The sequence below is a fragment of the Filicampus tigris genome, chromosome 17, assembly GCF_054856515.1.
Source record: "Filicampus tigris isolate MCC_2025a chromosome 17, RoL_Ftig_1.0, whole genome shotgun sequence".
In the NCBI taxonomy this organism is placed as follows: domain Eukaryota; kingdom Metazoa; phylum Chordata; class Actinopteri; order Syngnathiformes; family Syngnathidae; genus Filicampus; species Filicampus tigris.
This window is the reverse complement of record NC_141233.1, coordinates 9,648,529-9,661,268: the sequence shown is the minus strand read 5'-3', so window position 1 is coordinate 9,661,268 and position 12,740 is coordinate 9,648,529. Positions and strand designations below refer to the sequence as shown.

The following is a 12,740-nucleotide window of genomic DNA, read 5'->3' as shown; positions in this document are numbered from 1 at the left end:
GTTACTTCCTGATAATGCTCACGTAGAGCCAATAACACCTTGAAGAACTTCACTTGCAATGATCCCAAAAATCTTTCAAGAAATATCAATTGCCAAATGTTATTTATACTAAATGTTTGTTGATTCATATCAGTGTCTTTATAATTTAAAATTGCCAAAGCTGAAAGCTCAATTGTCAACCTTTCAATACATCACTATCATCGTTTAACATGACTTTGCAGTTGCATTTTTACACAATGAACTTGTTCATCAGTCACTTATAGCTGCTGCACTTGACTGATATTCATTCTCCTTCCTCTTTTTTCCCTGCTCACAATACTTCCGCTTCGGCTCAATCATTTCTTCTGTCAGGCCAGTTTACAGCTTGAGCTTGCTGCTTTTATAATCATCTACTATGACGTACAGGACTCGTTGGGTTAGAAAATAACATTAGCATGTTTTACTGTAATAGTAATAGAAACCTTTTTCCTATCAGGGGCATTTCAGTCATTTGAAATGTGTCGTCTTTATTTCAACACGAGACCGCAAGAACTTTTTGCTTAAGAAAAGCTTCCTTTTTTTTTGTTTAACGTTTAAGTTTCAACATTACAACATTTCAACACATTTCTTTCACCATTATCTGCATGTCTTGACAGCAAATTGTACATGGATGTGAATGCTTGCTTGTCTGAGTGTGCCCTGTGATTGGCTTGCGACCAGTCCGAGGTGTACCCCTGCCTCTCTTAAAAAAAAAAACATAGTTGGCCCCACAGTAGATGGGGCAGGGTGAGCAGTGGCACATTTGCATGAGGCAGAACCGCACCCTCAAAACAGACTACTTTCAGCAAGACACAACGTCGCAGTAGTAGCTATAGTGGTAAGTCGTCTCTCAAATAATAATCGTAGTAGCTTTTGGGGCCACGTTTTTCCATTTTTCCTTAGTTCACATGATTCCCTGATCTAGTCTACTCCACATTTATTAAATAACTGGCGCATTCCAACATTTTTGGGGTGAGTAAGAGTATGACTTAAAGAGTGGGTGGGAGGACATCCTGGCAGCCACATGGATGAAGCTACTCCAGCTGGGTGGAGGCCACTGGGAGCTTCCAGTATCTTCCCTCTCAACCGGCTGAGGAGGCTGAGTTATATGTGGTGGTTAAGTTAGTGGGATTTGGTAAGATGTGATCAAGTATGATGAAAATTCTTGTCAAATAATGAAGAAAATGTTGATATTAAAATCAAAGTGCAAGCGGAGAGAAAGGAGTGAGCTCAGCAGACCTCCACCCACAGTGAGATGAGGGTGGGGTCACATCCCAGGAGTCTGGGCTGAGCTGCATTCTCGCAGTTTGTATTTCATTCTTTGGCGCCACGTCCACTGGAATAATACGATCACTTTTTCTGCACGGCAACTATGCGCATAACTAACAGCAAGGATCTTAATAGTATTTCCTACGCCACGCCGGCTTTGAATTTGAACTTTTAGCCAAATGCTAGGGAAATTACCATTTAAAGATGTAGTACAAATACAGTGGCTTACTGACACAAACTCTCCTCCTTTCTCTTCTCAGGAGCCAGACGATGGGACATAACGAGTCTCTGAACAATTAATTGAATCCAATCAGGTTGAAAGGTAAACATAGTTTTAACAGTTTAAACTGTTAATATAGGCAATTATAAACAAACAATATTTGGGGGGGGGTGTCAATTACTTGTGTTTCTTTACTTTTCATGGTAGGGCTTAGTCCCTACACTCACTTGATTTTAAAATGTCCATAAAAATGTCCATACACTAATGCGGCCTATAGAGAGAAGAAAGTAGAGGAAGTGATGCCAGGTGGCACACCTGTCTGAGCAGGAATCTGGTATGTATATGGGTGTTTTGCAGGTTGGTGTGATCATGCAGACAATCAAGTGTGTGGTGGTGGGTGACGGCGCCGTGGGGAAGACTTGCCTCCTTATCTCCTACACCACTGGAGCCTTTCCAAAAGAGTACATTCCCACAGTGTTTGACAACTACAGCAGCCAGGTGCTTAACTCTCACAGTCTTGGCAGAAAATACTGAATAGGAAATAGATAATTACTCTAAATATGGCTCACCAAGAGTATGTACAGTTGTGCCTTAAGATACAAGTAACCCTACGTACGGGTTTTTCGAGAGTCGAGCGGTCATTCGGCCGAGTTTTTGCTTTAATTTTGAGTGCTGTACTATATGGTGGCAGAGGACTCAGTTCAACTCACTTCCCAATAAGCAGTTTGGCAAATACTTAACAATTCATACATAAAAAGGCTTCATGCTGTTTAATGCCACTACCAGTTCAAGTTAACTGTTAAACTAAACATAAAACAAAAAGAATTACACGCTGTGTATTTAAAACAACCATACAACAACATCGCCTTACGTATGGCCCGCTAGCTTAATGCTAATGGAAATGTAATGCAAAACACAACTGACATGCTAACAGTTAGTATTGATAGTTATAGTTTTACGACACTTTAAGCATTTCAACACACACATTGGGGCAACACAAGTAGACAGGTAATGCAACAATACTCTCAGTCATATATACTTTATCCTCGTCGGGAAAAAAAAGACAAATACTACATCATCTACTGTAACAGGGTAGTAGAATTAATATTCTGTCTTTGTGCCTGCAAGACTGTATAACACTGCCTTCCGTGGCCAAGAAGAGCACACCAGGATCAGCACAATGCATTAAATCATCAAGCACTGTTTCATTCTTTACAGTCTGTTTAAATGTTATTAATCCGTTTTCATAATATACATTATTAAAATGTTGTTTTTCATTACAAAACACAAGCACATTTTTTGTTGGAACGAATCAAATTTGTGTTTCACAGCACCGCTGTACTTATTTTGCGCTCATGGTGCATTCAGGTGACAGTGGACAGCAGGATCATCAGCCTAAACCTGTGGGACACGGCGGGCCAGGAGGAGTACGACCGCCTGAGGACGCTGTCCTACCCGCAGACCAACGTTTTCATCATCTGCTTCTCCATCTCAAGCCCGGCCTCCTACGAGAACGTCAAGCACAAGTGGCACCCCGAGGTGAGGAGACTGGAGTCTTTGATTGACAGCTCGTGGTGGGTGTTGCAATTTTCTTACACTGTTCTCGCCCCTCAGGTGTCACACCACTGCCCCGGCGTCCCCATCCTCCTGGTGGGCACCAAAAGCGACCTCCGAAACGACGCAGACACCCAGAGAAAGCTGAAGGAGCAGAACCAGGCGCCCGTCACTCATCACCAGGGCGCCGCGCTGGCCCGCCAGATCCAAGCCGTGCGCTACCTGGAGTGTTCTGCCCTCAACCAGGACGGCATCAAGGACGTGTTCACGGAGGCCGTCAGAGCCTTCCTCAACCCGGAGCCCGTCGTCGGCAAGAAGCCTTGTGTGCTGCTCTAAGAACAAAAACACCGACTTGAAAAAAACAGGGCCCGTTTGTGCTTGAGAGACTTCATTTTTATCTTTTGAATTGTAATTTGGAGTTGTTGTTTTTTTTATGGGATCTTAGGGAATCTTACTCACCTTCAATGATGGAATCACAACTGCTAAAAGAGGCTGGTTTTCTTTATATATATGTTCCTGATGGGTGTTCCAAAGGAGGATGAAAAAAAAAATATATATATAGAAGGGGGTTATAGAAGTACCCTATTTAAATTCTCCCATGACATGTTTTATAGCATTTCAGGCACTTATTTTCTACAAATTTTAAAATAATGTAAACACATTTAAAAACATTTAATATATTCAGAGTGAGCAAGAAGACCAATGAATAAGACAAAAAAGGTACAGTGTGGCAGTGTGACAACAGAAACAAATCTATTTTTCCCCAAATAAACTTCTCACAATGTACATCAAAATCATGCCCAAAGATGTACATGTAAAATCAACCTACAGTTGTTGCTTTGTGTATGCATAATGCAGGATGATAGAGGATTTTGAGACAATTTTTGAAAACTTTCTGTTTTCTCCTCTTGCTCTTTTAAATTTAATATTAAAAACAAAAGTTTAGTGGCCAAGAGTGGAATTGCATCCCACATTTAGTTATACAGTAATTGGACAAGAAAAAAAAAAGCCACAAAATAGCGGGACTGAACCCGGGCTTTGACTGTATAGTGGAAATACAACGGTAGCACATTGAACGAGCGGGTAAGCACGTCTGCCTCACAGTTCTGAGATTTGGGGTCCAATCACAGCTCCATCCTTGCTGTGTGGAGTTTGTATATTCTCTGCAGAGTCCTCCCTCATTCCCCAAAACATGATTGATAGGTTCATTGAAGAAATTGTCCATAGGTGTGATTGTAAGTGTGGTTTGTCCCTATGATTGCCTGGCGACCAGTCCAAGATACTTCTCTAGCCAAAAGTCAGCTTTTTAAGTGGAGACTAAAGTTTTCATTTGTGTGATTGTGAGTGTGAATAGTTGTCACTTTCTGCCGTTGGCTAGCGACTAGTCCTGAGTGTTCTCCACCTCTCAGCCATATTGTCAGCCATTGGCTGGAATAGTCTTCAACTCATATGAGACCGTAATGAAGACAATGGATGACAGATAATATAAATGATATACGATATAGATATAAATGCTTAAAATTGACCCCAGACGCCTCTCAGTATGAGCCAACTGCCACATTTTCTATGAATATCTTGGATTGTGAAAAAAAAAATCACAAACAACAAGAAGATTTCCTGCTGAGGCCCTTGGGGAGGAAGAGTGGACTGGAGATGGCGTGAATTGTCCTACGTTTCCGGATGTCGCCTTTTTCCTTCGCGGCGGCGACTCCTCGGAGGCGGGAAACCGCTTCCTCTTCCTGACTGCAGACTTTCTTCTCTTTCTCTCAAGCTGTCGTCAAGTTGTCAGGGGAACCTAAGACCTTGCCATGCAGTTTTAAAACTAATGAAACTGTTATCAAAAGACCAAAAAACGTTTATTTGATCATCAAAGATGGTGGCCACAAAGTCTCTTTAAGGTTATGATATTAAATCAACACCTAAAAATGGATTCTGCTCGACAAAATGGATAATGTATTATGGTTTACCAACACAAAACTGGATACAGACACCACAAGACAACCACCGTAAAGTGTAAGAAGACATAATCCACAATCTGTATTTTATTTATACTATTAGAACCGCCCTCAGAGGAGTTTATAAAAACAAAGAGTGCCTGACAGGAAAAAGCTCCCGCATACCTGATCTGATCGGTCACATGAGTTGAGCAACTTCCTAATTCCCTCACTGGAGGTTCTTTTTGATGTTTATAAAAATATTCTGAGTCAGTAGGACGTCATCCTGCAACCTGGTAGTCTAGTGCTGCATGAGACTCCTTCATCCACCTGTTGTGACCTTGGAAAATGAATATTTAATTTTAAATTACTATGTTATCACAGGTTGAATCTCGGGGTTTGTGATTTCCTACAAACTACTGCAATTTAGGGTAACCTGGTGGAGATTCTAAAATGTTATGGTTGAGATCTAAATAGATAATTACTGCTAATAAATATAACCACAGTATTTATCTATCCAATACATTATAGACTTTTAACGGCAATCTTAACATATTGTCAGAAAAGCACACACCTTAACATTTTAACCTCAATTACTATTTCATCTGAGAGGAAAAAGTATTGAACACATTCTTTGCAAGTCTCTAGCTCTTTTAAAGAAGAAATAAACTGCTCATAACGCAACCTTTTCATTTGAGTAATAGACACTGTCGTAAATGTACTAGTACACATAATTTTCTTTCGTCGGGCCAAGGCTCTGTGACCTTTATTCACTGTGCTGTTGCATGTCTGGGCCAAGAGATGGCAGTGTTAGCTAAATATTACTGTTTTGAAACACTAAAGTCACACAAGGAACAGAAAAAGAAAGACTGTTTGGATAAAAGAATGATGATAATGATGATGATGATGATGATGATGATGATGAAAGAACATTCCTTTGGATAATTTTCACTAAAAAAACAACCATGTTGTATTTTATTCTTTTTTAGATGTACATAGTTAATAGAACACATTGATTTTCAATGTAAACTATATATGGTAAATATGGAAAACAAATGCTAAAAATGTGTACACAAGTTAAATGCAAACTTCAAAACAAATATTGTTTTTACTGATATCCGAATATTATATCAACATACATTTTCATAAAAGTTACAATGCAAAAAAAAAAAAAAAAAAAAAAAAAAGAAAAGCTCAAAAACTTTGTAGAGCACTCTGGTCTGCTGCTACCCTTCACCTTCCAAACTCTCCCTGCTCATCTCTTCTTCCTTAGCAACACAAACATGCATGAAATGTACTGTAGACATAATGTGCTTTTTCGACATAGTTTGTCCCTTCGAACAAGCAATGCCCTTTTCTCACCTGCTCCTTCCAGATCTTGCACCCTGCGTGTCCCTCGTCTCTCCATCCTGTTCTTGCCCTCGCACTCTCTCCATGCAACTATCTCCCTTTTTAACATACATTCAAATGTTTTGTGAGGAAGTGGTTCAAAACCTTCAAAACAATGCTTAAAGCAAACAACCTCAGTGGCCCAATCTCTGAGGTGAATACATGAAATGTAGTCTTACACTATAAGATGTCCATGTGGGCCACAGCAGATTTTAAAGGCCGAGTACATCGGTATTGAAAAATTCAATGAATGTGGTCTAAAAGATGCTTATTATTATGCTCTCCTTTAACCACCTGATCATGTTCTCACCTGCTTCATCTTGCTTTCTCTCTTTTTCCTCTCTCTCTATCCTCATCTTCCTCTCTTTGTGCTGCCAGTCAAAAAATACAAAGTCATACAGTATAACATCTCCACAACAAAGAAAGAAAGGCAAAGTTATTATCGTGTAATGAGCCGTGCTAGAATTACATTCTCTCGCAAACACCTGGGTGAAAAAAAAACAACAACAAAAAACATATCTATGTAAAAGTAGTCATTTGCAAGCAGTCTCCTGTCATAAACTACAGAAGCATAATAAACAGGTTGGTGAACGTTACCGCCAGATTTAGCTCATGTTGTTGCGGCAATGAAAACGACCTTAGCTGATTAAATACTGGCAGTTTCTAAATACGAAAATTAATGTCCTCCCCCCCCCCAAAAAAATCACACCCTTTGTCGGCCTAAAATACTTCACAGTGACATTTCATCATATCAGATTCACTGGGCAACAACTCTTCGCTTTTTAATTAACTACAGCTAGCTACTCGATTGGGGACACCCAGCCACCAATCAGAGGTAAGAGATTCATGCAGGAAGGGTGCGCTCAATTTCCCTACCGTAGCATTTGAGCCTGAATCATAAACTAAATAAGTCGCCGGGGAGAATTTAGTTTGAAGAAGAAGCCATTGGGTAGGCTAAGATAAGTTTAAAATAGGGCTGCTTTGCTAATGGTCAGCCCTTACAGTTTTCCAAGCAGATTGGATCGAAATATCTCTTTTAAGACGCCCACACATCGCTCAGGTCAATCATTCGGAAACATCCGCTAATGGAGCTTTGCTATCGTTGACTGTAAAGGAGGGAAAATGCTCAAAATTAGGACTGTCAGTATGCGTGTATCCTGCTTTAGCTGGAGTAAATTGACCGAAGATTTGGACGTTGTCATGTCCCAAGTTTGGTGTGCAGTTGTATAAAGTGTAAAGTATGTTGTTTTCAGTATCGTTTGTCTTCAGACGGTACGGTCACCATCACGGATTCTTTACCAAAGTCCAAGATCGACGTGGTGTGGAAGGCCATGTTGGAGAAGACCACCAGGTACTCGAATAGAGCAAACAACGTGTAGACTGAGGACAGCAGAGGACACAGCATCAATAAGTGGACACTTTGAAAATGGACATTTATAGACTGACATGTAGACTTTCCCAAATTCCATCTAATGGTATCGGGTGAAATCAGATTTGGGATTGGGACATTGCTATTTTAGATCTATTTTCTTGTATACAACAGTGGTTAATATCTCTTTTTACTTGTATGACAGTCAAGATTATTATAGTTAATGAATAGCTGACTATAATTACAGCAAAAACATCCTTGAGTTTTTGTCTTTGACAACTAATTTCATGCATGAGCTTTCTGGGTATATTTGAAATGTATTCATTTCAGTATTACTACTGTAAGGCTGTCCAGACCAAAGACGATTGAAGAGTCAATTGTACAGTAGTTTACTTTTCTTTATTACACAATAGTTTGTGACCTTTTTTTAAATTTTTTTTTTTTATCTTGCACTCCACAAAGCTCGAACCGAGCCTTTAAAAGCAGTCAAGTCATGAAAGCTCACCTCCAGCTTCGCAGTGCTTGTTATGGCGTCTGAAGAAGTAGGCGGCAGCCACACAGCAGCTCAGGTTGAAGAGAAGCAGGCGCACCTTCCACCTGTACGAAATCAGCTCCTGACACGGAAACGCGTTCGATCGTTACTTCCCCTTATTAAAGGAACCGCATTGAATGAGAAAATCAAAACGCACAGACTTAAGTTGAATTTACCTCTTTGTTGACATAGTGACTCTTGATCACATACCACAGCCTGCATGAAATCAGCATGTACAGTTGTGAGCTCACAAGGAACGTGAGGAAGCCGCCTTTGTGAACAGCTGCCGAGAGAAAAAGGAGATATCCATATTTTATACACTTCACATATGACTGTTTTGGTAAATCAATGTCAAAAGTAAGTATGGATGCTAATAACTCAAGCGGAGTTACACGGATGCCTTTTTTTCCTATGTCGGTTAATATGCATTGTCCTATTTAAAAAAAAAATTAAAAAAAACATAGTGCCAGTGGGTAACAGTTAGCCCCAAGGACAACATGAGTAGCTTATGGATCTGTTCTAAAAATTGCGCACCAGTGATTGGACACTGTGACTTACTAAGAAGAATTAAAATAGAATTACAATGTTAAAATGTATATATGTATTTTATGTACAGTATTTCACTTAACCTTAAGTTACCGAATATTCTATATTTTGTTTGAAAACAAAATCGATCTTGCTCAGTGAAGAATGAACAAAAATGTTGTTTTTTTCAAAAAGGGTCATCTTACAGCTGCAATTTCAATACCGTGATATTGTCAGAATCTAATATTGGAACATGCCTACTTGCTTCATGCTGTCTTATCGGGAATTTAAATTGCTATTTGCGTTTGGAAAAACAGTAGTTAGAGTGGTCGTAAAAGTCACTAAATAAGCTAAAACACTGACTGTAGTTTTGTAAACTAGATCCTCTCTGTTCAAAGCAAAGTTAGTGGAAGAAGTGCATATCAGCAGGGGTGCACCTTGAACAACGGAAATCACAAAACAAGAAAAAAAAAAAAAAAAAACGGATTAAAAAAATCATCTTGTTAATCGATTTTCACACGGCACTTAACCCATTCACTGTGTATATGCTAATGTCACAGGGCGCCTTCAATTAAAAAAATGTTCTATTCGAGAGCGGTGTCATGACAACGTCCTCCTTCTCCTTAAAATGAGCACGGGCAGGATTTTCTTTTCTTCTCGCTTCTACTTCTCGTCTAAACCAGCGGGAAAAGCATCACCGAGTAAGCGCAATGTGAAAAGGCCTTTTACTCACTGTATATCTCCGTGGACGCCACGTAAGTGAGCAGCAGCAGGGCGCAGTTTTCAGCCAGGTTGCACGCAAACGCGAGCCAGCTCAGGTACAGTTCCGGAAGCTTGGCGGCGAAGCGACCGCGGTAGAAGTTGAAATAGGTGGTGGCCAGCAGGAACCGTGGCGCCGAGTGCAGCCCGATGCAGAAGCGCCAGATGTAGAGCTCCGGCACGCGGCTGATGGCGGCACTAATTGACGGGAGGTAGTTGGATACCTGGTGAAGGACACACACACTAATCAACTGCTTACAGTTCAATAAAACAACATCGCAACAGGACCAGTGGTGGGAAGCAGGGCTGGGCGATTATGGAAAAATAATCACGATTATTTTGATTGATATTGAAATCACAAATAATAAACACAATTTTCCATTGATTTCAAAATGAAGTATTAATTCAACTACCAACACTGAACTTTCAATATAACTTGACAGAAAAAAAACCTGAAAATAAATTAGTAACGAGTAAAATGATATACAGTGTTAAAATAATAGCAACAAAGCCCCAAAACCTGAAAACAAATACCTGCTGTGGATGCCTTGGACTCGTAGGGGCAGTGTGGTGCAGTGCACGTGTTTTCTTATTATAGCTTTGTACGACGAAGTCCCTCTCATAACTCCAGAATACATCGTATTTGTATTTCTAACAAGTGTGGTGCAGTGCACGCATGGAGATACACACTATACAATAATAAGTGTAGAAGAATAGAAAGTTCTAATGCTAATTCTTACTAACCTCACAATACACACACACCCCAAAAAAAGGATTACAGGTACATACATTTCGGAGTCTGGATTTTCAAAAATCTTTAAAATCATTTTTTTTAAGGATTGGAAGCAACACTTACGTTTTTGTTTTGTTTTTTGTAATTCTATTTATGTAAAGATATGAGTACTTTCGCCACTCTGGTCATGACTTACGTGACAGTGCGTGTAGTTGGCATCTTCAAAGTGGTATACGATAGAAATGAAGAGGGACACAATAAGGCCGGTCACAGGGAGAAGAAGCATCCCTGTGACGACGGTACTGAAGGAAAGCTGGATGAGGGGCCGATCCCGGTCCAGGCTGCTGTAAGGCAAGTGGAGCATCCTGGGTAATGGCAGAAAACAGAAAGCAGGTCAGCAGTTTACGGGGACATGTTATGTAAAATTAAAATTAAAAACATTTTTAATAGCTTGCATATAAATAGTAGTCAGGGTTCAGGCCCCGCTCATAGTAACAAAAGACAGATTTGACATTGGCCCAGCAGTAATCATCCAAGAAATAGGGTGTGTAAAGTGCACTTTCATTCTTGATCCTTGGGGTATTTTGACGATAGCATGTCACAGAAATGTTATAGATATCGTGATCGCGTGTTAAATAGTGAAAAACATGTGACTATGTTTTCTTTTTATAGCTTTGTACTACGAAGTCCCTCTCATAACTCCAGAATACATCGTATTTGTATTTCTAACAAACTTGATGTTTACACGTGTGTTAAATGATTTTTCTGCAGGAAAAGCGCGTTAACCGAATTCATCAACGACAGAAGAACAAATAGTTACATTACGTCAGTGTTAATCTCTGTCGTTTTTTACACGTGTAATCCGGTCATCGGTGCAATGAGGTACAGTAATTGGTCATCATGTAACATAACCTATTTTCCCGTGACGTTACTAGACGTCGCAACGCATACTGAGTCTAATAACAATAATAATAATAATAATAATAATAAATGTCAAATACGCACGTTTACTGCTCTCCCGACATGCTTTCTCAAATCATTCCATCGTATTTTGCCCCCGACCGAAAACAATAGTCCAGTTAGCTCTGCTTAGCTACGCGGCTAACGTAGCTTCGAAGAAGAGCGATTTATTGAATATACTAAATTTAGTCGTAACCACCAGTTAAAAAAAGCATTAACAACATATTTGGACGTCACATCAACTGTCGTGGCTAGTTAACTATCAATGAAGCATTTAAACACTATTCTGCTACCGGATGGTCAAAGTTACGATTCCAACCAGTGTCCATCTCCGGTAAGAACCACTTCGGTTCGACTCTGTGGTTTTAAAAATAAAAGAGAGATGACAAATTGACGGAAGTGTTGAACTCCTTTCACAATAAACACATTTTAGGATTAAAAAAATCTTTACAGTGATATCCTTCAAAACTGGAGGATGCAACACATGTCTTGTAGCCTGTAGTCCTTTCTAGAAGTGATTTATTGTAGGTCTGCTGTATGATCCTCAAATAGTATCAAAATTGCAGTGCACTAGAGAGACCTAAAACTTAGAAACCACATTTGTGATATAGGCTCTAGTCCCAGTTTTAATTTCTTTCTAATTCAGATTTTGAACCAATTAGGGCTTTGTTTCAGTTGCTCCATGGCCACTTTTCTAAAATCTTGCATTCCATAAAATCATCTGGAGTGGCCTTTGTTTTTGTCACATTAAAATGCCTCTCAGTGTCATAACCGAAAGAAAAGACGTGAAGTGAAAGGGGGATATTTGACACGAATAATGGAGTAGTTTGTACATCTGTGACGTTGCCACAGTTGGCCATTCATAGTGTGTGTGTGCGTGTGCGCGTGTGAGAGAGAAACACAAAGTCCTTTTGTATGCCTGATTTAGTTCCATCACTTAATTTGAAAATTTTAAATGGTGAATCTGACTGGAGGGAAACAATGATAAGAAAATACAATTGAATTTTCAGTCACTTGTTGTCACTCCACTTTATTTTTGTACAATAAAACAAATGTAAAAGCCCGGAAAGAAAGTGGTACAAGTGTCATATGTCATGTCATTTTAATGGGGCAATTTCAGACATCAGTGTTTTTGAGTCATGACTGTGGTTATGGAGCAAATTAAACATACCTCAAGATGCCACTGTGTTAAAAACAATGAGAATCAATCAGTTCATCCTGGTTTAGCTTTTTTTTTTGTTTTTCAACCACTATTTTATGTATTTTCCTTCATAAAATTGAAGCGTAAGGATGGAATCGCTTTAAAAGGACGAGGACGGACGGGGTTGGAGTACCATAATTTGTATGACTAAGGACGGAGGGACTAGGGCGAAAGGGTACCCAGGTGGACGGAGGATGGACTGGCAAAAAAGAGTAAAGTGCCCAGCTCCGATAATTACCATAAAGCTGTGAGGACGCAAAACACACAGCTAACATTC

At 39.7% G+C, this 12,740-nt stretch overlaps 2 protein-coding genes across 8 annotated transcripts in view; one reads left to right on the top strand and one right to left on the bottom strand.

Moving 5' to 3' along the window:
* The window catches only part of rhogb (ras homolog family member Gb), a 32,363-nt gene extending 26,684 nt beyond the window's left edge, over nt 1–5,679 (top strand). For 3 of the 4 annotated variants that reach the window (XM_086012314.1, XM_086012313.1, XM_086012312.1), the window contains 4 exons: nt 1,548–1,609; nt 1,865–2,005; nt 2,876–3,046; nt 3,122–5,679. In XM_086012314.1, coding sequence (XP_085868440.1) covers nt 1,877–2,005; nt 2,876–3,046; nt 3,122–3,397 — 576 coding nt within the window. In that variant the 5' untranslated portion in view covers nt 1,548–1,609; nt 1,865–1,876 and the 3' untranslated portion in view covers nt 3,398–5,679. The remainder of the gene's footprint in view (nt 1–1,547; nt 1,610–1,864; nt 2,006–2,875; nt 3,047–3,121) is intronic. The other variant, XM_086012315.1, reaches the window with a different exon arrangement.
* Nucleotides 5,680–5,937: 258 nt separating this feature from the next.
* On the bottom strand, nt 5,938–11,626 carry pgap2 (post-GPI attachment to proteins 2). 4 transcript variants are annotated; one of them, XM_086012309.1, is made up of 9 exons: nt 11,308–11,626; nt 10,499–10,667; nt 9,544–9,793; nt 8,462–8,568; nt 8,259–8,367; nt 7,684–7,764; nt 6,695–6,755; nt 6,358–6,443; nt 5,938–6,263 (listed from the first exon to the last, which is right to left on the bottom strand). In XM_086012309.1, exons 2-7 carry the CDS (start codon nt 10,664–10,666, stop codon nt 6,700–6,702), a joined length of 771 nt encoding a protein of 256 aa, XP_085868435.1. In that variant the 5' UTR covers nt 10,667; nt 11,308–11,626; the 3' UTR covers nt 5,938–6,263; nt 6,358–6,443; nt 6,695–6,699. The 4 variants fall into 4 exon arrangements, with proteins under 4 accessions (XP_085868435.1, XP_085868433.1, XP_085868437.1 ...); XM_086012307.1 differs by having other exon boundaries at nt 5,938–6,443; XM_086012311.1 differs by having other exon boundaries at nt 5,938–6,443; nt 6,695–7,764; nt 11,308–11,625.
* Nucleotides 11,627–12,740: the final 1,114 nt, after the last annotated feature.